Source organism: Mytilus californianus, unplaced genomic scaffold, assembly GCF_021869535.1.
Source record: "Mytilus californianus isolate M0D057914Y unplaced genomic scaffold, xbMytCali1.0.p SCAF_7, whole genome shotgun sequence".
Taxonomy (NCBI): Eukaryota; Metazoa; Mollusca; class Bivalvia; order Mytilida; family Mytilidae; genus Mytilus; species Mytilus californianus.
Genome location: NW_026262723.1, coordinates 25,413,091 through 25,440,407, shown reverse-complemented (window position 1 = coordinate 25,440,407; position 27,317 = coordinate 25,413,091). Strand labels below are relative to the sequence as shown.

Here is a 27,317-nt window from a genome sequence, read left to right as displayed (position 1 = left end):
TCGAATTGATTCTGTTATTACTACACACCTTTATCACGTCAAGATGTTTCCCTTTGCCATTTGTAGACTCAGTCTGGTTCTAACTTGACACCATGGGCGTCTGCCTATGCAAAGCATGATATAATAAAGTGGAAAATTATATATAGGTGTTTTAACCAATTTTGAATAAAAAATAACTATCGATATCAAAAGTTTTTAGCTTAACCAAAAATAAAATATTATTAAATGATTTGAAACAAATTACATACATTGTACATTACGCACCGATAAACTTGTTCTTTCCGTAAGCTCTTCATTGTCAATCAAAATATATCCCTCCTATGGGAAATGACTCGTATAACTTATAACTCTCTAATAGTCGTATAATCTCTCGTATTGCGTATTCCGTAATTGACCCTATATTAAGAAATATATTTGTACGAGTTGTTTCGCTTAGGAGGAACATACATTTTCATTGAGAAAGAAGAGCTAATGGAAAGAGCAAGTTTATTTATATGCCTAATATGTGTAATCCTTAATCTTGGCAAAAGGAAATAGCTTGTATTAACAGTTTCTAATAACATAATCAAATTGGTCATTGGCAAATATATAAATACAGGGTCGATTACAGGTTAAAAGGAAGTAAATAAAGATGACTGGCGCCACCTAGATTTTACATCCATGATAATAGGTAGAAGTAAATTTATTTTCTACTGCCCTTGAAATTAGAAACCAAAATTGAAATAGTGAGAAATGAGTGTTGGCCATAGGTGTAGAAATAGCGAGAAATTTAGAGAAAACTCTCTGTGACGAGCAACATTTTCTGTGCCAAATTTAGCAAGGGGTGTTCTTCGTTTATACTATTTCGAAAATTCCGGAACCGTTGAGTACCCTTAAAAAATGCAATTTTTCTATCAAAAAAGCTGCGGCACCATATGTGTTTTGCAGTTTCAATTACACCCAAAGGTGTTGATAATTCAGAATTCGACATTTTTTTCTATGGATCTTTGATAGTGAAAACGCAGGACCAAAAAAGGCTACCATTGTCGCCTATGTAAATAATTACTTCCTTGTAACCTAAAGCGAAATAACGATTTCTGGCGCATCACTGTATTTTTCGAGATATTTTAGAAATTGGATCGGTAAATTAATAAGGTACTAGGTGATAAACTGTATCAGAAGAAAATTGCTGGTCGCCAAGAAACTATAGTCTATATCAAATTTTTACTGTTTTTTTTATTCTTCTGCCTAAGGGGTAGGGTTCATTAACCTACTGTAAGAACAAGACTTCTGTCAATGACTCTGTCTTTAATCATTTCTCCTCATCCTCGATAACACTGCATGTATTTATGCATATTTAAAAAAAGGGGGGCTTATTTTTGCTGACGTTAGCGAAATTTTTGTATTTTTAATGGCCAAAATGTGCCAAAATGCCCCTAAAATATTAAAATTAGGTAAAAAATCAAAGGCAATACATGTTTCTCCTTACTATCGTCGAATTGAATATTCTGCACACGATTTATATAAAACACATAACAACAATGATAAATTCTTAGTTTCAGCACTTTTATAGTCTATTTCATAAAATATTTTGACTCTTATGCAACGGTTTTCATATATTCGTGATAAAGACATATAAGTTGGACACAGTTATCAAATCATCAGCCTAAAGTCTTTAATAGGCCTAAATCGAACTTCATTAATCAAACACCTCGTTTTAAACATAGCCAAACAGTCAAAATAAGCTGGTCAATGGCCCCAAGTCTGTAAAAAGCAACGTTTTCTGCAAAGGGGGGTACCTGTAAAGAAAGTCATTTTTAAAGGTGAAAAATTGTACCTTTAATCCAAAAATTTGAACTTTAGCAGCAGGAGTATATAAGTAGTAATCGACTAATGTAAAGATTGTCCGATTTTATTTCAATATATGTCAGTATAGGTTAAAAGGAAGTAAATAAAGATGACTGGCGCCACCTAGATTTTACATCCATGATAATAGGTAGAAGTAAATTTATTTTCTATTGCCCTTGTAATTAGAAACCAAAATTGAAATAGTGAGAAATGAGTGTTGGCCATTGGTGTAGAAATAGCGAGAAATTTAGAGAAAACTCTCTGTGACGAGCAACATTTTCTGTGCCAAATTTAGCAAGGGGTGTTCTTCGTTTATACTATTTCGAAGATTCCGGAACCGTTGAGTACCCTTAAAAAATGCAATTTTTCTATCAAAAAAGCTGCGGCACCATATGTGTTTTGCAGTTTCAATTACACCCAAAGTTGTTGATAATTCAGAATTCGACATTTTTTTCTATGGATCTTTGATAGTGAAAACGCAGGACCAAAAAAGGCTACCATTGTCGCCTATGTAAATAATTACTTCCTTGTAACCTACAGAGATTGACAAAAAGACAGTTGAAAAAAATAACCCTCATAAAGGGAGATAACTTTTGCAAATAACTTTTGAATTGTGACTGGCTGTGTACTGGTTATATAAGGTGGTACCAAACACCTTGACTAAAATTAATTCGGCTCGTTTAATTTTCATAAAATTTTGACAAAATATTTACTTTGACCCTTTGACAAAAATATAAAAATTTCAAAAAACTTGAACCACACACTTTATCGGAAATATATACTTTGACCCTTAGACAAAAAAATAAAAACTTCAAAAAACTTGAACCACACACTTTATCGGAAAAATTTCATTGGATATATAGCAGTTTGACAAACACTTCTTTTGATCATTGAGAAGCTTAATATTTCCTTAACAATAGAACGTGATTATCTCCCTGTAGTGTTACATTACATTACCAACACACAATGTATTGCATCGATAATATGATTTCCGATTATGACTAACAAAACACTTTTCATGTGGTGAAACCATTGACCTTAAATCTTCCTTAAGATGTGTGTGTGTGTATGAATTATGTAACTACTAACATCATTCATATTTACTTTGATTATAAGTTCGTTAACCTAACTTTGTAATGATTGATAGAAATTATTGATGTTTTAGTTTATAGGATTTGAAATCATTTTTGTCTCGCCTTGACGGAGTCAAAAAGCGAGACATAGGTATGCTGTTTCCGGCGGCGGCGGCGGCGACGACGACGGCGTCAACAATGTATTAGTTTGTGATTAGGTCTAGTTCATGGTGAATCACTAGTGGTAGGTCATTGATATTTGGTATGCAGTTGTATTAGCATTGGCACATCTCATTACCATGGAGATTATTTGGCCCCGCCCCCTCAGTCAAGGTCTATTGACTTTGAAACTTTTCATAGTTTATATGTATTAGTTTGTGATTAGGTCAATTTATGGGGAACCACTAGTGGTAGGTCAATGATATTTGGTATGCAGTTGTATAAGCATTGGCAAATCTCATTTCCATGGAGATTATTTGGATCCACCCCCTTAGTCATGGTCTATAGACTTTGAAAATTTTGCTAAGTCAACATGTATTAGTTTGTGATTAGGTCAGTTCAAGGGGAACCATTAGTGGTAGGCCAATGTTAATTGGTGTTCAGTTGTATAAGCATTAGCACATCTCATTTCCATGGAGAATATTTGGCCCCGCCCCCTCAGACATGGTCTATTTACTTTGAAACTTTGCTTAGTTTACATGTATTAGTTTGTGATTAGATGAACTGCTAATGTTAAGTCAATGATATTTGGTATGCAAATTTATTGGCATTTGCAAGTATCGTTTCCATGGAGATTATATAGCCCCACCCCTGATCATGGTTCATTGACTTTGAAACTTTTACATAGTTTACAAGTTAATGTTTGTGTTTAGGTTTGTTTAAAGGGAACGACTTATAATAAGTCAATGGTATTTGGTATGCAGTTGTATTAGCATTGGCACATCTCATTCCATGGAGATTGTTTAGCCATGTACCTTCAGTCATGGTTCATCGACTTTGAATATTTGCATAACTTACATGTTAAAGTATTGCTATTTTAATTTAAACATTTGCATTATCAAAATTACAATAAAGGCGAGACATATCTCTGTGATAACAGTTTATTAATTTTTAAACGCTTATTTGATAATTAAATATATAGACATGAATAGTTAGGAAATGCATGTTTCTTTGTTAAAGTAAGACCTTGATATCAAACCGGCCATGAGTTGACTAGGGTAAAGCTATGAGGTTAAATTTTGAGTCCTCTAATCCGGTCATATAACCCATGCTAATTAGGGGTGTTCGTTCGGCTGCGCGTGATGTATAAATACGTAGCAACGTCCGGTTGGAATATGCAACGTTAAATCCGATGATTCGTGTATGAAGAGTGCCATGCTCTATACATGTTTAGAACGTATGCATCTACTGTTTTATGGTTCCGAACGTGGCTTGTTGCGGGTCCGATATAACATTTTCTCTTTTATCAGTGGTTGTCAAAATTCCAACCATTCACCCCCAGTATAGACCAACTTTGCGGAACTGAACTATTTGTTTTATTGTTAATATTTACATGTTCTGAATATGCAAAAAAAAAACATCATTGGATCAATCTATGCATCTTCAAAAGATACTTCAAGTTGACTTCATATATATGAGGATGTGGATGGGGGGCCTTCGTTTCTGTATTCTTTAATTTTTTAGGCCATTTTTCTCTATTCTTTATACATTTTGCCTGTTATTCTCTCTATTCTTTATTTTTGTTGGCCTATTTTTCTCTATTGTTTTATTTTCTAGCCCTTTATTCTGCACATTTTGCCCATTATTCTCTATTCTGTAAACCCCATCCAGACCCTTATATATGCATTCACCTCAACATTTCTTACATCAGACTGTACTTGTGTTATTGTAGTTGGGGACTCGAAACGAATAGTTTGTTACATGTAAGATTTCTTGAAAACTTTTTTACCATTCTTGTTTTATATTGAAACATATATGATATGTATATTGTTATTATTGTTATTAAAATATGATTTGAAAAGTTTTCTTTTCATTTAACCTTTCACTGACAATATGGATATTTGAACTATTGTCATTATGTTACGGTCTAACAGAAAGGGTATGTGAACTATTGTCATATATGTTACGGTCTTACAGAAAGGGTATGTGAACTATTGTCATATATGTTACGGTCTTACAGAAAGGCTATGTGAACCATTGTCATATATGTTACGATCTTACAGAAAGGCTATGTGAACTATTGTCATATATGTTACGGTCTTACATGTACAGAAAGGCTATGTGAACTTTTGTCATATATGTTACGATCTTACAGAAATGGTTTGTGAACTATTGTCATATATGTTACGGTCTTACAGAAAGGCTATGTGAACTATTGGAATTATTTAACATCCTGACTGAAGACCATATGTAAACTTTAATTGTCATTATTTTGCATTTGTCTCCCTTCCTACCCTTGTCTAACTGTTAACATTCCTCTCCAATGTTAGTGTCGTCTTTCATAACCTAGCTTAAAGGGATACTTATTTATTTTATTTCTTTAGAAGAAGCGATCAGATGTTAACATTATTTTCCGTTGGCAATTTTTCAAATATTTTCCATTCTGTGTTTGTACTTTTTTTATATAAAAATCGCATATGGTGACTAGATGGTAAACGATTTATATCATAACTGTCATTAATATACAATCTGTTAGTCAAAAAGAATATTGATTTTATCAATTTCAAAGCTAAGCATTCGAACTTGGTTTCATAATAACAATTTTGTTTCTTGATAAGACCCTAGGCCTATATATAGATATATATAATCAATAAACTAAATAAAACACACATTATCGTCTTAAATTTTACATTAACGAAACATTAGTTAATAGTATACAGGCTCATGTTGTAGTTTTGTATCATTAAACATTTTAATATTTATACATAAACGCACGCACTTAGTTTTCTGTTCTTAAATTTCCGTTACATTATTATGATTTGGAAAGTTATCCTTGATTTACAGAAAAAGCATATTCGAACAATTTTTTTTATAATCAAGTATATGACATATTGTTACTAAGTGTTTGGATGGAAAATGAGTTAAGCCGCACCTAGATTCAAACTTATAGAAAGAAACAAATATCCAAGATCATTTATTGAAACTAAAGAAGTAACCATAAAAAAAAATTGATAATTTGATATTTTCGATTAAAAAATATAACACAAAAACCGAGCTCCAAGGTAAATTCACAAAGGAGGAAGTCCATAAAAACTTACAAAATCATAAGTTATCATGCAATCAACGGAACGAGTGGAAAATAATTGTCATATTCCTGATTTGGTACAGGCATTTTTAGAAATAAGTAAATCAAGAAAAAGACATGAAAGGTGGAACAGAGAATCAAACATATTGCTACAAACTTTACTCCAAACGTCAATTCCAAGACTCGTCTTACACGTGATCTTGCAGCTACTACCTAACTGTTTACGAATGTCATGTTTACACAAGCCCGGACACTATGTATTAATTGTACAGGTGTTCTATTATTTCTTAAAACAATTTCCGTAACTGAATTTGAAATAATGTATTCATTGAAGCCATTGCACTGATCATGGAATCAGGTCTTGAATTCTTTGTTTTGTCCCAAATCCCCTAAAACTACACGTCCTATTTGCTTAGAAAACAGACATCATGATGTACAAATGATATTATATATCCCCCACTCATTTATATGTATTTAAAATACGCCAATGAAATCCCAACTGCAAACAACTGCTGTACTGTTAGCTTTATATACAAATAAAAGACGTTTTATTATTAGCGCCATTCATTACGTTAACGTTGTTACATTTTGTGTAATTCAGAAAAGCAGCATTTAATCATTGATAAATGTAATTGCCCATTAATAAATAAATCACACCTTGCTCATTAACATACAAATGTACTTTACGTGCATTAAAAACGTTAATTAGTAAATATCATCTCATTAGATACAAAGCTGCTTATATGGTATTTACATCTGTAAGACTAGAAAATACCCGCGAAATATACTTTGGTTCATGATTTGAAGATATATAGTTTTGGTGTAAGGCGATATTAAGATCTTAAATCTTTTTGAAGCGTGTCACAGACGAAATACCACCACTTCGTGCTCAGAACCACCCCCATATATGAGTGGGCTGAAAATTTTATGCATTAATATACGAATGGGGGGGGTCACATTCCAGCCGCACTTCTGCACCCATTTTTAACCGTAAACCGAAGTAATCCACCCACCCTTTAGGGTATACTTTTTGCTGAGCAGACCATAATACTTGCAGACAAAGAGGAAATGATGACGGCACGTAAATTTTTGCTAATTTACCCGAAAATATTTCGCAACATGCTCCGTTCCGCAAAACAATATTTTTTGCCCCCCTCCCCCCTAACATTAAATCCTGGATCCGCACCTGATTTCTGGTGTTTCCGTGCTCAGAACCACCCCCATCTTTGAGTGGGCTGAAAATTTTATGCATTAATATATGAATGGGGGTGGGTTACATCCCAGCCGCACTTCGGTACCCATTTTTAACCGAAAACTGAAGTAAGGGAGCTACCATTTGATTATTTATGGGGGGGCTAGGATGAAAAATTTTGTCCTGCCTATTTATTTTCCCCTCTATTCAGTCCTGCCTTTTTATTTTTCACTCTATTTGGTCCTGCCTTTTTTTTTTTAGTTTATCCTGACTTTTTACATGAATTGTCATCCTGCCTTTTTTTTTGCAAATAATCTCATCCTGCCTTTTTTTTTACTCAAAAATCCTGTCCTGCCTATTTTTTTCAAATTTCATCCTAGACCACCACCCGGTTTAATTTTGCCGGGCAGATGTGCAATGACGGAAATGATGACGGCACGTAAATTTCAGAGCCGAACGTCGTGAAGGACGGTCGATCCGAACGGGCTTTTTTCCGATTTTAACCCCCAAATACCCCCCAAAAGATCTTGAAATGAACACATATAATAAACTACGCTGGTCATTACCTCTTTTTGGTATAAAATATTCGTGGATTTTATGTGAAAGAAGAAAACGCGACACTCAATTTCAACTCTATTCATTTAGTAATATAGATACAAGCAGGCATATATGTGATTGAATTTGCCTGTTTCTTTAATCTCCCGACGGTTGATTGCACCAATTAAGGGAGCTACCATTTGATTTTTAAGGGGGCGGGGGCTAGGATGAAAACTTTTGTCCAGCATTTTTTTTAGTTGTAATCTCTGTCCTTCCCGGCTTTTTATTTTTCACTCTATGCGGTCCTGCCTTTTTTTTATTAGTTCATCCTGACTTTTTTTACATAAATTGTCATCTTGCCTTTTTTTTTTTTGCCAAGTTGCTCATCCTGCCTTTTTTTATACTCAAAACTCCTGTCCTGCTTTTTTTTCAAATTTCATCCTAGCCCCTAGTACCTGATGTCACAAACAACAAGTTACATGTACCGGTAATCAATTAAAACGATATCAAAAAGATATCTTCAACATTACACATCAAATTCATACAAAAAAAATCATTCAGAAATTCAACAAAGTGTAACAGAGTGACACATTGGATAAACATTTGTTCTATATATGTACTACTTAGACCACTCGACCACGGTGACCGAGGCCCCCAAGGTTCATATTCATATAACATTAACATGGCCCTGTATACACGTTATATTTGTCATTCGACGTAAAACACCGACCATCATCCCTAATCTTGAAAATCTTAAAGGTAACTGGTAAAGATATAGAATAAATAAACATAGACTTGTATAGATAGTTTTGTACAATGTTAGCCATTTCCTAAGCACTACGTCAAAGATTTTGCATCACACTATACATGTAATTGAAATAGGGTAAAAGTACGAACTTCCATAGGTACTTGGGGTGAAGGAAATTTTGTTTTATCTATATCTATTATCAGTGACCGCTAAGACAGACCAATATCATTTTTTTTAGGCAGTGGCTATTCGTCCGGCTAGCAGGACGAATAGAAAATAATGTCTTTTCGTCCGGCCATCCGGAAGAATAGCTTTTCTCTGCTATTATGCTATTATTCCGGCCATTCATGACCAAGAATAATGAATATGCGTTGGGTAAGTGGTTATTGTAGCATCCAATGGAGAAAATAGTGGCAAACAATGTCCTTCAATGCAAACGTTGGGACTATAATTCATTTGTTGCACATTCTCCGCGCGCACGTTACTGATTATAAACTCAAGATAAAACATAATGGAAATAGTAATAATGAAAAAAAAATAATAATAAAAGAATTATCATGGGAATAAACTCCTCAAGGACCAACTTTGATTGATTTTTCTACTGACTGTTCTATGGAACACGCTGAATCCCCGTTAATATAAAAAGCTTGTCAAATGCCGAGACCAAAAGAAGAATATCAACATCGATTGATATGCAACAAATACACTTCTGAATTATAGTCACTTTACTATTAATTGTACAAAAAAGTTTCCATTCACTAAAACAAATAAAAATGCAAATACATTTTCTTCATAGTGATTTATTTTTTCATTTTAGAGCCTCCTCATGGGGTTTTTGATTATGTGATTACTTGGCCGTTTTTATAGTGATTATTTGATTACCAGACCAAATATTTCATGATTATTTGATTATTTGATCATCTAGGACTGTATTTTTGATTATTTGATTATCTTGTTTGAAAAAAATAATTAATGATTATGTGATTATATTGACAAATCATTTGTCATTATGTGATTACTTGGACTCCCCCATGAGGGGCCTCATTTTAAAGGGAAAAGGGGGCAACAATGCCTCTCCTCTTTTAATATTATACCAATGAATTTCCTGCAAGGTTAGGAGTCCACTGATTTATGATTTCAATGGGCATGTATGATTCCTAGAGAAGATCCTGAATTTATCATTTTCCTTGAAGTTTGAAAAAATAAGAGAAAGGGGTAGGCACATGTTAAATTGTCCCCAAAGAAAGGCTGTGTTTATGCAAGGATTTGTTTATGATAGTAAAAAATGTTTATTGAGAAAAGAAATAAAACATAATGAATACAAAGGGGGATTAAACCCCAACCCAGGTATTCTATTCCCAGTCCAGGCATATCGTAGAATGTTCATATATCTCCGTTGTAGTAGAACTTAGAAATAATGCATCCAAGTATTTAGTCGTTTTCCTGTGAATTGTTTTTATTCGTATTGCCTCCATTGATACAGGTAAATTTACTGACGGAAGTAAACCAGCAATTTCAGAAAATGCGTTTAATTTCACGCTATATGTTCCTCTCAGTTTACGTGCACACGCTATTGTTCTGGAGTCTGTCCTATAGAAGTTTGTTTCTAAAGAAATCACATTCTCTCTAACTTTCTTAAGGACATCACAAGATATACTATGATATATTCCGATCATCATATTCTCAAAACGTCCATTGCATACGCGCGTTTGCAATCCGACACTTCATCCGGGTCAATTTCCTCATCACATGACGCTGTTATATTGAATATTTACGCATGCTCAAACGGATGGCCGGACAAATAGAGATTTTTAACTATTCTTCCGGCTAGCCGGACAAATAGACACTCCGTTTTTTTTTATCTATGATAATTTTGCAATAATGCAGATTTGTTATGATTATTTATTATAATCAGTTTCCAGGAAACTTGGGAAATTTTTACAAATAATTGTTTTTATCTATATATAAGTGTACAAATCCTAGATATAAGATAACCCTATATCATGTAAAACTATATGATACACTGTTGATCCGTATACTTCAGTGAACTAGCTTTCACCTAGGTGCACTGTTTCCTGATTTCTTTTAATAGAGAAAGTGCAGCAAATTGGTTATGCAATTATATGGAAAGCAGATTCGGAGAACAAGAGAAAAAGAACAATTTACTGTTTATATTTGAGGTAAAAATGAAATTTTCTTTTTTATCTATTTTCATAAAAATAAATGTGTAACCTAAGATTGACTTATTACATTTTGTCAAATATATTTAGAAGCATAATGCAATTTAGCTTTTGTTGTTGTTGCATTGTAACGTTATCTGTTCAAAATGAATCAAATCGAACAATCCTGTAACATGTCATGAAACTGATGTGTGCTAATTTTTGCTAAAATAAAACAGAATTGTTATGAACTGCATCTTTTGTGCTGATTCACTTCTTGATATCTAGCATGGATATGACTAAAAGGATGTGGTATATCCAACCCAGCCAATCTAATTAAAATATAGATCTCTCGTTATGGCCTGCAAATCTTTTTATAAAAAATAATAAGTTTATTTGTAATTTGGTACGATTGACGTTCATTTCGTCTGCATAATACTCGAAGCAAAACTGATAGAGGCGAAATAAAAGACGAAGTTGAGCATTTTAAAACGAAAATTCCGAAAAGTTTTGTAAAATCAGGCTAAGGCAATCTGGGACTGGGGTAGAAAAGTAGAAAAGTCATCGTGATTCGAATAATTCAACATTTTATAAATAGACTAAGTGTCACAATCCCATTGACGTGTACCCAACATCTTTATTTATTCCTATTTTTAAAGTTATATGCTCTATTATAATGCCGTCAATAGTCGGGTTATAATTCCGAATTAAGGATGTTCTCTCCTCTTGTTTTTGACTTTTGCCAGATATTCGGAATCCTCTGGTTTTATCCATGTAGTGCCATTACAAAAATTTTCCCACTTACCCCTACTTTTCTTTTCATAATTTTATTACACATAGTTTAAAATGCCCTATTTGAAAATGCTATAAAATCCTTGTTATTTTTTGATTTTTTTTTAAGAAAATGTTAATTGTAAGAAAAGTCTAGAGAGAATTATTTCCTGCCAAATTTTCAATGGCTTATATCTCGAAAAAAAGCACACGGACCCTAAATTTTTTTCTGATTTTTTAGTTCCTTTATGTATATACTATCAATTTATAACAGTCTTTTAAAAAGCTTGGTATTTTGAAACAGAGTAGCGAACATCCTTAATTAATAAACTGATTAATTTCATAATTCCCTTTTGCTACACACACACAAAATAAATAAAACACAATTGCTTGTCCTTTTTTTGTTAATAGACTGTTTAATTTCATAATTCATTCATTTTTTTAACACAAAAAAATAATAATAAACACAAGAAAATTACTCTTCCTTTTTAAATTGATTGTTCAAACTAGACAATTACTATTTGGAGAAGATACGATCTTGATAACATGAATTAAAGTCACTGCTATCAATATAACAACTTGAAAAGGATAATAAATAGAACCCACCAAGGAATCACCAAGGAATTACGGAATCATATAAAAAGATAGATTGCAACTACTTCTAACGTCATTTGATATCATGTAGTTAAACTGTTTGCTGTTGTTCATTACACATCATTTGCACTAAGGGGAGGGGACACCACACCTGCATAATTATTAATACTTATTTTCTTACTACAAATGATATGTTTTGATATTTCATATAATTTTTTGCCTTGTATATAATTTTGTATTTTTCATATGCCTTCAATCCCTCGGGGTATTATACATTTGCATTTCTTTAAAAAAATATTCGGAATTAAACATTATTGTAATAAAACGGTGATTCTGTTGTCATATGGCTGACATGGTTGATGCTATGCTAGCAATTATCGATATTTCATTTAGTAAGTCAGTACAGCTGCACTGATCTATAATTATTAATATACATTTGACATAGAGTCAGCCACCTGTGAAAGTATAATCTGTCACGAAGTAGCATTTAAACAGAAGTATGTCGGAATGACTATAAATAGTTATTTTGTATACATATAAACACAAAAATGACGTATTTCCTTGGATATCCTGTGTTATTATTATTTCCGTTTGCTGAAAACTATAACAATGATCGGTAAGTTATTTTTAAAAACCATGTGTGTATGTTGTTATACAATAATCTGTTCGTGAGACATAGTTATAACGAGTGATGTATGTATTATAGCTCTGTATTTAGAAATTATTTCAATGGCAATGAATTCCGGCGAATAATCTTCAATAATTGAAGGATCGCTAGAAACTTAAAACTTAAAGAAGAACTGTTGACGAGTTATTAATTATCAATATTATATCTAGGATAAATGCACGTTATGTACTGCCGATCGATATTCACAATTATTAAGGGGAAGCAACCCTTACTTATTTTGTACTGTTCTAACGACACACATAATGTACATTTCCCCCCCTATATACATACATAATTAAGGGTCGAGATGGTGGATGGGGGTCTTGATATGTATTCTGTAATTTTTAGACCATTTTCTATATTCAGTATGGATCAGTATGGTCAATATTTATCCTTATTCTGTAAAATCTTCGTTTTCAAGCCTTAATTCATATAATATATAAAAACTTCCTGTTACTAATACATGTAAGAGGGTCTGGATGGGGTCCTTCATTTCTGTATTCTTCTATTTTTATGCCATTTTTCTCTATTCTGTATACTTTTTGTCCATTATTCTCTATTCATTATATTTTATCTACTCATTATTTTCTATTCTTTATTTTTTTATCCACATTTTTTTCTCTATTCTTTATAATTATTGTTCATTATTCTGTATTCTGTAAACCCCCACCATACCCATCCACACCTTCATATACAATTTTTTTTATATGACATATCTTCTTCTTGTCTGTTTCAACCACCAGCAGGTTGGAAGTATTGATGAGTGATGGTTGCTTGCGTGTACTCCGCGAATCGTGTCTTAAATAGAGTTTACCTTCAACTCGACGACATAAAAGGGGACGAAGTTCCCGAAAACAGTATAGATACCACAGAGCGGAGCGAGGCGACATTTTTTTTTACGAGTGTATGCTAAAATGATATGTTTACCAATCAAAGGGGGTATTGCGCGCGTACTCTTAATATGTTAAAAGTTGGGATGTGGCGACCATACACCCCCTTCCGCAACCCACCCCGTGAATCCGTCACTACACTACATAAAACCACCATTTATCCATTTCAATTAATATCTTATTAAAACCAAACACGGAAAAATTTAAGTTATTTTAATTTTTTTTGTAATAATTTGGATATTCACTGTATTGGATAATGAGCAGGAGATAATTTTACATAAGCTATATTTGATAATATTTGATATGTGAAATGAGGTACTAGTATTGAGAAGATGGATATCATACCTAGGTCAGTTTTACAACAGAAACTGTAGTTAGCCGACATTAGAGAAAATTGGAATCGGACAGTTAGAAATCGCAGAATAAAAACCCTAAATTTTATCAATTTACATCACTCAATAAAGTTTGAGAACCACACAGACAAGTATGCAGTGGCAATTTGTATAATTATTTGTTCTGATAATAAAAATCCGTTCACCTTGACTAGATTTTATCTTTGGTAATAGCCTAACTGTTCAAAAATATCCAAAAATTGTCTATCAATCAATTATTACACGAAGGGAGAAGATTTAGATATGTTTAATATTTATTGGCAGTGAAAAAAAAAAAAAATATCCACACTTATTTATGAGGCACGGATTTTGTCAAAACTATTGTATTTAAGGAGATTCTGAAATAACTCATGACATCCATAATTCAAATTCAGTATATCCATAAATCATGGATGACTTCCCCTATTATTTCAGGACCTCTATAATTCGATTTTAGGAATCATGGATGTCCTGAATCAAATTTTAGAGGTCATGCAATATTGCAGGATATCATGAAATCGAATTATGGAGGTCCTGAAAAATTTTAGGATATTGTTTATGATTATTTTGGATATATTTTGATATTTGCAACAACAAATCATGATTTCCTTAGATACAATATTTTTGGTTAAATCCGTGCCTCATATTCATTATGATGAAAGAGAGGATGTAGTTACCAAAGAGGTATTCTAATTCAAAAGTCGAAACGAACTGACAATGCCATGGCAAAAAATGAAAAACAACAAAGAGACAAACAAGTTTACAAAACACAACAGAAGCAACTGAAGACTGAGTAATACAAAACAATCCGATCCCAAAAACCCGATACAATGTTGCTACTACTATCTCAAAGTGAATACATGAAGCTGAGATACGGAAAATGTAATTAATGATTTAATTTAAAACACTGTTAAGCTCACCTGGCCCTATAGGCCAACTATTGCCACCACTTATCGTCCTATATCGGTCAGAGTCGCCATTAAGTATTTGAAAAAATATTCTCCTTTGAAACAAATGGACCAATGTCTACCAAACTTGGGTTGAATATCAGCAGGTTATCTAGTGAAGACTATGTTTTTTTTTTGTGCCTACCAATCAACCAATGTCTTGCATGACTGAAAATAGAGCTCGTGTAAAGGTAAGATGCAAATACTTGTGGAATATCTGGAAAACCATGAGTGATAAGAAATTTTACAGGGGCAAAAGTCTCATAATGTTAAAACCTTCCTATATAATCTCTCCTCTCCTCCCACAACTTATCAGACTACTTTCTATAGGAGTTGTTGTCCTTAAAAGATGATTGTTACCCAATTTTGCCATTTTCGCAAACAAATTTTAAGTAAGTAGAAGTAGAAGGAAAGAGAAACTTTAGTTAACTATGATTATCAAATTATGATCCACAAATAAGTCTACATGACCGAAATCATCAATCGACTACTTATATTATAGGAGTTATTACAGTAACTCATAAATGTAAATGAATATGTAAAGCAATATTGAAAAATGCGTTTTGCCAATTTGTTAAATTTATTAAAAAAAGAAAGAGAAATTTTCAACCACAAAATAATCAGCAAATCAATATCTACAAATAATTCAGGTGTAACACCACTAATTCAGACCCGGTCAGAAAGCAGAAAGTAGTACATATTTAACACAAAATAGTTCCTACGCATGGGTATAACTTTCAAAATATGTAGAATATTTAGGTAATTTCGGTATCAAATGAAAGCTGAATGACTGGTGATCATTGTAGAACACTTTTTCAATATAACTTTGAATAATAAAAAAATTGCATGAAATTTAAAAAAAAGGGTACATTTTGCCTGTTTGTCAGATCTGAAGTACCTGTTTTGGTACATCCGAAGTTCCGGGAACCAGTTCTTTCTTATATGCCATTAAAGGTATGTTGATTTTTTCAGTACAAGACACCATAAAGTGTTGCTTTGACATGCAATGATTGTCACTTTATTTGAACTTAAGACAAAAGAGCTGAGTCTGCTTGAAATTGAGGAATTTAACATAGAAAGTAATGGGGCCATGCATAAGTGGTGTACTTCCTTCAGTGTCACTGAGCATTTTCAATTGTACATTAGTTGATGCCCTTGAATGGCAATGTTTATCTTTTCATATGCAGTTTTAGCTATATTCTTGAAAAGTATGATGCATAAGAGAATATCTGAACAACAAAATTGATCAGCAAGATATTTACGAGCGAGTAAATCAGGATACACAAAATTATCAATTAACTCACTCCTAATAAATATTCAGTCCCTTAAATGACGATTTTTATACTTGAAACTATAACATACAGACAGAAACTGAAGATGACAAAAAAGATATAAAGAGGCATCTATTGTCGAAGTACGCGTTTGGTGCATTTAACGTTTGAACGGTAATAATGTTAGGACCACTGGGTCGATACCTATGCTGGTGGACTGTTAGTGCCTGAGGGTATCAAAAGCCCAGTAAACATTACTTCGACCCCCCACTCTACTTCGGTATTCGTATGAAAATACGGATATTGTTTTACTGAAATTTGTTGTTAATCAAATTTTGGAAATTATTCTAAATAAAGGGATATATCTCTCATATATACAATGTAGCTTTGATTCCTTGTTTGGCTTTACTTTTGGTCAGTTTCGATTTTATCAGCTCTTCAACGTTTGTATTAGTTTCGGATTTTAAAATATTTTTCCATCGAACATCATTGAAGAAATATAAAATTGTCGAAAAGCGTATATATTGCGGTAAACTTGGTGCCGTTAATTTTGTTATCAGTGTCAACGTATATTTGTTCCGCCTAGCAGTTGTTCCCCTGGATACTTTGTTATTAACAGTGCCATAGTATCTGTTTCTGTTGGAGCACACATTCTATACCTTTTATTCCGTTAGGAACAAACGCTGTAATATTTGTTTCAGTCGATATAATATTACATGATATTTCTTTTCTATTTGGAACTTCTATCTCACGGTACTATAAGGAGTTGTTGGCTTTAAATGACTATTTTCATTCCATTCTTTGCAATTTTGTATACTTTCGTTATAACTATAAAAAGAGAATCTGATAAGCATAAGATGAACAACAGCCACAAAAGCACTGTTCCGTTGCTTGCGGATTGTTACATGTACGGTAGCATAGTAGTTTTGTGAAAATATCATTTCTTTCCGTTTAAACAAACAGCAAACAAAATAACTACTATAGTGCTGATCTATGATTATAAATAAAGTTTCAAAGGTCATGTGCATCCCCCGGTTATCCATTTTCTTAATTACATTGGTGTTTCGTGGTAGCGTGTTCCACGACTGGTTCAAATCATATATGTCATGTATATTGTGCAGGGATTTGCTGCTCCTCTGCTAAACATGGTGCATTGAGGATGATTAAAACACTGGGTCAGCGCATGGATCATCATACCATGCATACCTCACAGGGTCACTCACCTGGTGAAAATATGACATTTTGATAATAATTTTCACCTAAATTGCGCAATCAGTCATGTTTGCTTTTTGTAGTTCTTATCAAGTTTATCAAATATGCAGTTCTTTCTTTTAATGTCATTCGATTTTGACCAATCAGAAACATCCCTTAAAGTTAATAGTATAATTTTTATAGTATTGCTTGTGTTGTCGTGCGCTTCTAAATTTGATGTGTTCTGTTTTGAAACAAATAAAAGCTTCTTCTTTTTTTCGTTTTAATATGATATTCCATATTCTACATCCTAAACAATAAATGGTTTTTCGTTGTTAGTAATGTGTCATTACGGTTGCTATGGTTACTTAACATTGAGTTAGTATTATATTTCTATGTAAATGATTTGTATACCTGCAAAAAATGTTCGACAATAGAAAAGTAAACATTTTAGCCTCTATGACGGGAGTCAAAAACTATTCCATTGAATAGAACACAAGTTCAACCATTTGCAATTGAACTTATACTAAAGTCAGCCTGGTTCTTAAATTGGAATAATTTTCTGTTTCAGGGGTTTCGGCAATTGACACCGAAAATGACGAGTTAGTAAAAGATCTAGTGGAGAAATGAATGTAAGTTATTCAAAATCTGTAAACTTATTGAAACATATTTTGTTAAATAGACATGAAGTCCAACAAAAAAATAATATGTCGCAAAACCTTTAAAAACGTACCATCATAGCAATAATGATAACAAGGAAAACATCGTCTTGAAAACAAAACTATTAGGTGGTGGCTATTTAACGTTCAGCGACAAATATCATATGCGAATTTAGGACTAGACATATCAGTGTCACATTTTTTTTTAATTACGTTTTGAAAAAGGATGAAAAATAAAAAGAGAGCAATCAAGACAGACTTTACACTATTGCAAAAATTCCCGGGATAAAAAATCCACATAAAAGTAGCAGCGCGTACAATACCAAAACCAGTCATAAATGCAGATGCTTCGGAAGAATAGACAATTCCGGCAATGCTAGTAACTCCTTTGTTAGATCTTTCGTTGGCGAATTGAAACAGTGTACGAGTCAGTAACATACAAATATCACAAGATGAAAATGGCAACCACTGGAACATAGTCACTTTCTGTCGATAATACCCATTATTAAAATTGTGAAAAAATAATTCCTTTTAGATAGCGCTCAAAATTTCCTTTATTCTATGACATGCACTTGTGTAATAACAAAATTGCGCACCAAGCTGTAAAAACTTATTGAAGCTTTTATCTGTAAAGCCGTAAAAATACATAGCGGAATGTATTGTCTTAACGAATCACAATTTATATTACTATCTGATGAATTTATATGCCTTTTTCGTAATCAAGAAAAGCATGGAATTCGTGAAAGTATTTTGGGCTTACAGATGATACATGCACAGACAATTGTCTAAGTTGTTGAAGACACTACTTTAACCTCTATAGATGCCATTGTGAGGCTGAAAAATACGTTTACACAACACACACCAACACTTTTCTATATTTTAGATATTCTACCGGCTGCATATAAAAGTAGAGGAGTTTTTCGGAGGTTTATTTGAAAAGCATGGACGTTTTGTTGCCAGACATCCATGGACGGTTATCATATGCGTGGCTTTAATAGATATAGGACTAGGTTTCGGTCTTCTCAAGATTAAGACGGATAACAGTATAGAACAGTATGCCCCGAAAGACAGCACAGCGAGTAAACATAGGGAAGAGGTATGCACATTTACCATATGAATATTTATTCTGCACTATTAATGCAGTCAAAATGAACTGACGGTAAAAAGTCGGACACAATATTCTGACTCCAAGCCGACCTATTGTGTTTGCTCTTACTCCTTAATGCCGAGTGATAAGCGGAGAAACACCAAATACCAATTTTAAAGTCTTTGGTTTGACCCGGCCGGGGTTTGAACCAAATACCTCCCGTACTCTAAAAGTTACTTAAGTTGCTTTATACATATATTACATTTGAAAGACTTCAAACATATCACAGTATACAATATTAAACAACACCCTGTCTCGTTTGAATATTTTTTAGCATGCATGTCCTCAGAGTTGTTTTTAAAGTACATCGAAGTATGTGTAAATTTTAGAATTAAAGCATGACACATACTTTCTCAAACGACGTATTATTTATTTTTTGAATTTCTTTACAAATAAAGTCGTTTAGATCTGATATGAAATAAGAGAACATTACAACATTTTTTTGTACCTAAATCCTTTTTGCCTTAAATGAATATACTCGTTTAAGCACACGGATATCTATTGATCACAATTTCAATTAAACACACGACTGCCCATTTATGACATACATGTAACTATACAATAATTGTTAAGTTTCATTAGGAATACATTGTATATTATTGACTGCAATAAAACATTAAAATTTCGCCAACGCATTATTGACTACAAGAATAAACAAAATCTGTGTTTATATGCATTTTTTCATAGTTTGAAAACAGTTCTTGTCTGTATGTCTTCTGTTTAAGTATGTGATAAAACTATCATAACATGTCATTCGTTCATGATATCATCCCTCGAGCCTTTGGGCTCTTGGTCTGATATCATGACCTAGGACCGATAAAGGGTCTGATATGAAAATTACCATGTAATACATGTAATCTGTTCTTCTCATACGACTCGATGAGAAAACTTAGTAGTAAATTGAGATGGAAAATAATCACACGTAAAAATCAAAGAACAATTTAAGAAAATGTTCTTGTATAAAACGTCCTTCAATATAACCATACATGTAAACAATTTAGCTTCATCGAACATTATGTGGATCATATAATTATCCTTACCGGCAGGCGTGTTCAATTAGCAATTCTTAAATCCTAACCATATTGTTTTTTTATTGTTCAAGGTGTACAGCATGTTCCCAAATGTTGACACAGCAAACAACTTTTACCAACATAGTTTAATATCCTACAGCCAGTATGCTATAGTTATTGCTCAAAGAAAAGATGGCAGCAACATTGTTGATTTATCCAGTTTAAGTGATGTAGAGTCTCTATACAATTACAGCGTATCCATTTCTATAAATTCAAGTGGATCCACGTATAAGTACAATGATGTATGCGCCCGACGATTTTCATCGTGTGTGATAGATGGCAATTACATTTTCAGTAGTGATTTTAAGAATGACCTTTCTACCGGAAACATATCATATCCTTCATATACAACTTCCGGTCAGACGTTTAACATTAGAGACACTTTTGGAAAATCTGTAGCTAGTGGCGGTTTTCTTGAATCTGCAGCTGCAATCAGGCTTACATTCTCTGTGGCTGGAAACAGTATATCTGATGACTGGCAAGATGCATTTATAAATAAAATGAAGTCCTATTCTAGTAATACTCTAAACATAGATTTTGCTCACGGAAGTAGTCTTGATGAAGAACTGAATGCTAACATATCTGGTGATATAACCCTTTTTATAGTGACCTTCAGCTTGATGATCACATTTTCTGGATTAGTATTATTTGGTGGAAATTCGGTATCAAACAGATGGTTTCTAGGCACAGCAGGGGTTGTTTCAACAGCTCTTGCAATTGTTGCAGCGTTAGGATTTGTCTGTCTTTGTGGAGTATTGTTTGCCAGTATTGTTGGGACAATGCCGTTTTTAGTCATAGGCAAGTATTCTAGACATGTTCATTGTGTATTTTTTGAATGATTGCCATTGATGGACATTGATGAACGTTTACGTCATTTGGTCTCTGGTAGAGAATTATCCTTTTGCAATGCGTTTTGATGAACAGTGAATTGCTGATTGATTATTTAAAACCGTTGTGAAAGCAACACGTTATATATCACAAATAATGATATAGCATCCGTTAACATATTTGTTCTGCATCATGTTTTGTTCTTCTGTTTTTGTGACAACCTGTTTATTTCGAATATTTCCCTTAGTATTCGGAAAAGCAATTATAATATAAATGGCTTTATTATACTTCACGTTAAAATGCCAGATTTTGATTGGCTAATACGAGGTAGACATTTTACTCTATCCCATGGCTGAGCGGGAGACAATTTTTTGAATGTCACCCTCTCGTGTAGACCAATCAAAAATCGATAATTTAAAGAACAATGAATTGAATTTACATCAAATAATTAATTGCAATGCTCAATTTCTACGTTTTGGCTCAGAATTTTTTCATAGAATGTCAAAATAAAAAAAAACCCATCTTGCTTCACTTCTGTTAATTTTTCTAATATCTGTAACGTTGTTATGTACGTGACGTCATGGTAAAATACTTTAAATTTAAAATTCAACAGTAAAAGACAATAATGATAGGACATTCAGTATAATAGATTAAATAACACATAGCTGAGAGGTTGATAGAGCAGATTGGTACCCCTCGAAAAAACATTGTCAACCTTGGCTTCGCCTCAGTTGACAATATTTTCTCGGGGTAACAATCTGCTCTATCACCCTCTCAGCTATGTGTTATTTATATATTGTCATAAAAAGGGGGCAATATTATCTAAACATTAGATTGAATAGTAATCAACCTTCACTCCGTCCTTCATCCTTTCAAATATTTTTTATCCAAATTTTAGTGAATTGCTTTCGAAATCATGAAAATACATGTATCATTAAACATTTTATTAGACTGATGATATGGTATCACACAACACAATAGTTCAATTCAATAAACAATTTTAAGAAGTGTCAAGGTAGAAATTCTAAAAATGTAATAGCATAAAATTAACCCTAAACTAGTAGCTCATAATATAACACACAATTATGTTTAGGGTACGGGTGGGCGGGTTAAAATTTTTCTCTTAAATCTATCGAAATTGTTGATCGACGTTTCAACTCGAAATCAAATACACTGTATATAAAAGAACTAAGTGTTTACCGTGTGAGAACCAATCTTGAAGTGAATATTGCAGGTATGTAATTTAACAGGTAAATGCAAGGGAGTAGATTTCAACATGTTCAACTGATGATTCAATTAGAAAATGTATAACAAAACTTTGGTAAACAATTTTGAAACAGTGAGGTAAAAAAAATCTTGCAAGAATGTAAAATTCTTTCTCAGTAATTAATCATTTTTATTAGAATAAAAATTTCCAAATGATAGAAATATCATTTGAATGCAGCTCTACTTAGACAAAAAAAATCATACCGGACCTGCGTTACCACTTGCATGCTTAAAATGGGTCGGTAGGTAGACAAGTTTTTATCTGTTTTCAACAGCGACAAACAGTTTGATAAAATAATGGTTGTTAAAATCTACAATGTTATAAGGATAGGCACTTGAAATTGGCCATGGGTAGATCGGGTTAGCTGAAACGCAAACACGTTTTGATGTCTTAATGCCAACATTAAGGATTTAATCATGTCAGGTTTAGGATTTTTTTTCAGATGTTCGAACTCCTTGTTTATTTCCCTACGATACAGGGTAAAATATTTTGCCCCATATCACCCACTTTTCTTTTCATTGAGGGACTTCAATAGTTCATTAGCTCAAAAAAAAGTCATCACTAAAATTTAAGCAGATCATAGATTTTTTTCTTACGATTTGAGACCCAAATAGTGCCAATGCTAAACATGCTAAATATAAAGTAAAAGTCCAAGTCAGCCTTTTCCCGCCATTTTTTTTAATTATATATCTCAATGTTCCATAAACCTATCAATATCTTTAGCTTATTTTGTTCATTAACTAGTGCTCTTCTGATTTATAAATATCAATTTTAAATTCGTGTATTTAATTTGATCTAACTCCATCCTTAAGAATATGTTTTTTTTTATTTTACAGGGATCGGTGTCGACGATATGTTCATTCTATTGTCTGGTTTAGCACAGACTTCAAACATTGATGATATTGAAACACGTATTGGTAAGACCATGCGCACTAGCGGTATTGCTGTAACTATCACATCACTTACTGACGTCATCGCTTTCTGTGCAGGTGCTTCGTCACTTTTTCCAGCAGTAAAACATTTCTCCTTATATACAGGTATGAATTTTTAAAAACGAATATAAATTATGGATGTTCGCTACTCTGTTTAAAAAAACAAGCTTTTTAAAAGACTGTTATTAATTGATAGTATGTAAATAAAGGGACTAAAAAAGCAGAAAAAATTAAGGGTCCGTGCGCTTGTTTTCGAGATATATAAGCCATTGAAAATTTGGCGGGAAATGATTCTCTCTAGATTTTTCATACATTTAACATTTGCACCTTTCGTCTTTCAAAAACAATTAAAAATAACAAGGATATTATAGGATTTTCAAATATGGCTTTTTAAAATATATGTAATAAAGTTATGAAAAGAAAAGTAAGGGTTATAATGGGGAATTTTTTAGATGCACTACATGGATAAAACCAGAGGATTCCGAATATCTGACAAAATTTTAAAATTAGAGGAGCGAACATCCTTAAGAGGCGGAAGAAACAAAGGAGATTTTCAAAAATCATAAATCGGAGAGAAATTGACAACGTCATGGCAAAAAAAAACCCAGAAATACGAGGAAAAGACAAACACGTCTACAAATCACCACATTTAAAACAAAAGACTTAGCAACACGGACCACACCAAAAACTGTGCCTACAAATTTCAATTGATAATTGATAACTCACAAAACACTTCATCCCCGAAAGAAAAAAACAACAATACTTCGTTTCTCTAAAAGAGCGTAGTATTATTATGATTTGACTTAGCAATAACACCGATCGAACTTTAATTCTCAGACTGGTAAACTATTTATTCAAACAGATAAGACTTAGTAAAGAATGGTAAAGATTGGTTCACTTGCAGTGATTAATTCAATAAAATTCAATCACTAGTATTGATATATAAAACATTGATGGAGCAACGGTCAGATCTTCGTTGCTCCTGTGGGAAGTAAATCATGCATATTTATGGCGGCATGACAAATCTGTATCTGCTAGTGTATGATAAGCTTACCAAGGTCAAGCTCAAAGCAGGGTAAGTACATATGTCTCAAAAACATATTTTTACATTAATATTTACGTAACATTGCGATTTTACGACAATCTAATCAAAATACAGAGCCTGTCAAGGATTGATCTCACAATGCTCCGTTCTACATTCTGTTTGAATGTCCTTTCGGGATCCTCTGGAATTGTCACCACTTGAAAAACAAAATTCTGATGTACAACATACTTTAAATAGTGAATAAAGATAAACAAAATATTTTAAAATCCTATCAATTAAGAAAAGAATGATGTAAATGACAAAATCTAAAATCAGTGTTATCTTGTTTCAGGAACCGCCATTTTGTTTTGTTATTTGAACTATATGACGTTTTTCGTTAGCTGTATGACTTTAAATGAGAAACGAGTTTCACAGAATAGACATTTCTTTACATGTCGACGAGTTAAAACTAAAAATACCATGATGAGAGAGGAAAAGTCAAAGGCTTTAATTCTATGCTGTTCTGGATCACCATCAAAACATCGAGATGAAGTTGAAGGTCCGCTTGAGAAGTATCCAAAAAAGCTTCTGAAGATAATTTTGCGTTTTACTCCTTCAAAAATTATAATTTTACTTCTATTTGCTGGATTTGTAGGCATATCAATATTTGGAGCAGTCCATTTCAAAGAAGGGTTAGATTTGAAAGATTTAGTGTCATCAGACTCTTACTTCTACAGTTTCCAGGAATCTTTGACAGCATTTTATGATCAAGGTATAACTATCGGCTTGTATGTAAAGTCAGATGTTGATTACAGATCAAGTGAGACACTGGATGCTATAAATAGTTTACGAGATAATCTTCAGAAAGATCCCGATATAAGCGACACATTTTTCATTTCATGGTTACATGCCTATATAAGTTCAACTCACTTCGATAATTCATCGAATTCGAATTTCGTCGCCGGGCTACAGGCTTTTTCAGCAACGACAGAAGGAAATATGTATCTCAACGATGTTTCTTTTGACGATGGGAATATATCCGCTTCTCGATTTCATATTTTAACTGAAAGTATTGTATCGTCCGGTGGTCAAGGTGACATGATGTTACGGGTACGAGATATCGCAGGTAATTCACCGTTACCGGTTTTCCCCTACGCGGGAACATTTATTTACATGGAAGGATTTGTAGCTATATACTCTCAAACATTACAAACTATTGGTATTTGCGTAGCTGCAGTTTTCGTCGTCACCTCCGTATTCCTTCCACTACCGGTGATGATTCTTTTCATTACAATAACTGTTATACTAATTATGGTATCGATTTTAGGCTTTATGCATTTTTGGGGACTGACTCTCAGTTCTGTAACAATGATTCACATTATAATGTGTATTGGATTTTGTGTAGACTTTGCTACCCATATTTGTCACGCATTTGCACAGGCAGAAAGCACAAATCGAGACGACCGCGTAGGCATGGCCTTAGACACAGCTGGAGGTCCAATTTTGAATGGTGCTCTTTCAACAGTTATTGGGGTGATAATGCTTGCCCCGTCTAAGTCGTTCATCTTTTTCTCTTTTTTTAAGGTCATGTTCATGGTTATGTCGTTTGGTCTGATTTATTCAATTTTTCTTCTGCCAGTTTTACTTTCCTTTTTCGGACCAAAATATGTAACAAAACGGTCTGCCATAAAGGACGAGAGGTCAGTGGATACTGAGATTGGAATGTTAAGAAATTCAAAATGTTCAAATGGGAACGAACATACAAAAGATACAGTTATAACGAAGAAAGAATCAGAAATAAACATAAGTCAAGGGGACAATACAGAAAAGGCTTCTAGGACCAAGAAAAAGAAGAAAAAGAAAAAAAAGAAGAAAAGAAGAAAACACGAGGAAGATCAAACCGAAGAGGAAGAAGGAAGGAATGAAAGCAGTCGGAGAACAACAATAGACTTGCCACCTTTAAAATTACACACGAAAAATGAAATATCTCATGCAAATAGATCATTCACAAATGATGAACCTGTAGTCTGATATTCAAAGTATTCTAGCCGTCAAGATCCTTTCGAGCGTACTACAGTTTTGAAATGCACAGTTTAAGACGATATAAAGATTTAGATTTTGTATAAAATCTTTTTTTGTTGTTGAAGATTCTGTTTGTGTTGTGAGATTGTTGTTTCATTTACGTATACCCCTGTTTGTGTTGTGAGATAATTGTCTCATTTGCGTATACCCCATAACTACTTTTATTCATATCTTAAATTTAAATCGCAAAATCCTGAAACATTCGACTCAATGTTTTTTGTATAAAATGTATTGACCACGTGCTACTTTTTTAATTGTAAACCACAGTCATTTATTACTGGTTTAGATAGGGGTTATAGATGTAATAGTAACACGTTTCATATTATTGAGATGTGTGCGTCCGATTTTTTTTTGTTTTTGTTTTGTTTTTTGCCTTCATCAGAACGCTCGAACAACCCAAAAAATAAAATATAGGATGTATAAGTACTTATGTTACTATGTGACTATAACTAAAAAGAAAAACCAAAACTTTCTATGGTCGTCAACTTTATATAACAGTTCTGTTTAGTACATTTTGTTTTTATGCATGTAAAGACAATCATATTATTTTTTTTTTTGAAGTCGAGCTGCCGTTGTTTATGGTTATTGATGTTATTGTTATGGTAATAGTCATGACCTTTGCAAGCCCTCTCTTAGGTATGCCAATATTAATATACTTAACAACACAAATAACGCACCATATCATACCATACATGTAGGAGTTTCATAATTTCTTGTTTTCACAACAAACTTGTAGCAATCTAGTATACATAATGATTGTACTTTAAGCTTAAATTTGAAATTAATTTCTAATTTTCAGAGAACTTTTCCTTTTAGTGACCATAAT

At 33.0% G+C, this 27,317-nt stretch overlaps 1 protein-coding gene across 1 annotated transcript; it reads left to right on the top strand.

The window, feature by feature from the left end:
* Positions 1 to 12,628: 12,628 nt before the first annotated feature.
* On the top strand, positions 12,629 to 26,555 carry LOC127707813 (patched domain-containing protein 3-like). Its single transcript, XM_052212564.1, has 6 exons — positions 12,629 to 12,761; positions 18,054 to 18,114; positions 19,025 to 19,237; positions 20,391 to 21,156; positions 23,290 to 23,490; positions 24,762 to 26,555. The coding sequence occupies exons 2-6, from the start codon at positions 18,109 to 18,111 to the stop codon at positions 26,438 to 26,440; spliced, it is 2,865 nt and encodes a 954-aa protein (XP_052068524.1). The 5' UTR covers positions 12,629 to 12,761; positions 18,054 to 18,108; the 3' UTR covers positions 26,441 to 26,555.
* The last annotated feature ends 762 nt before the right edge of the window (positions 26,556 to 27,317 follow it).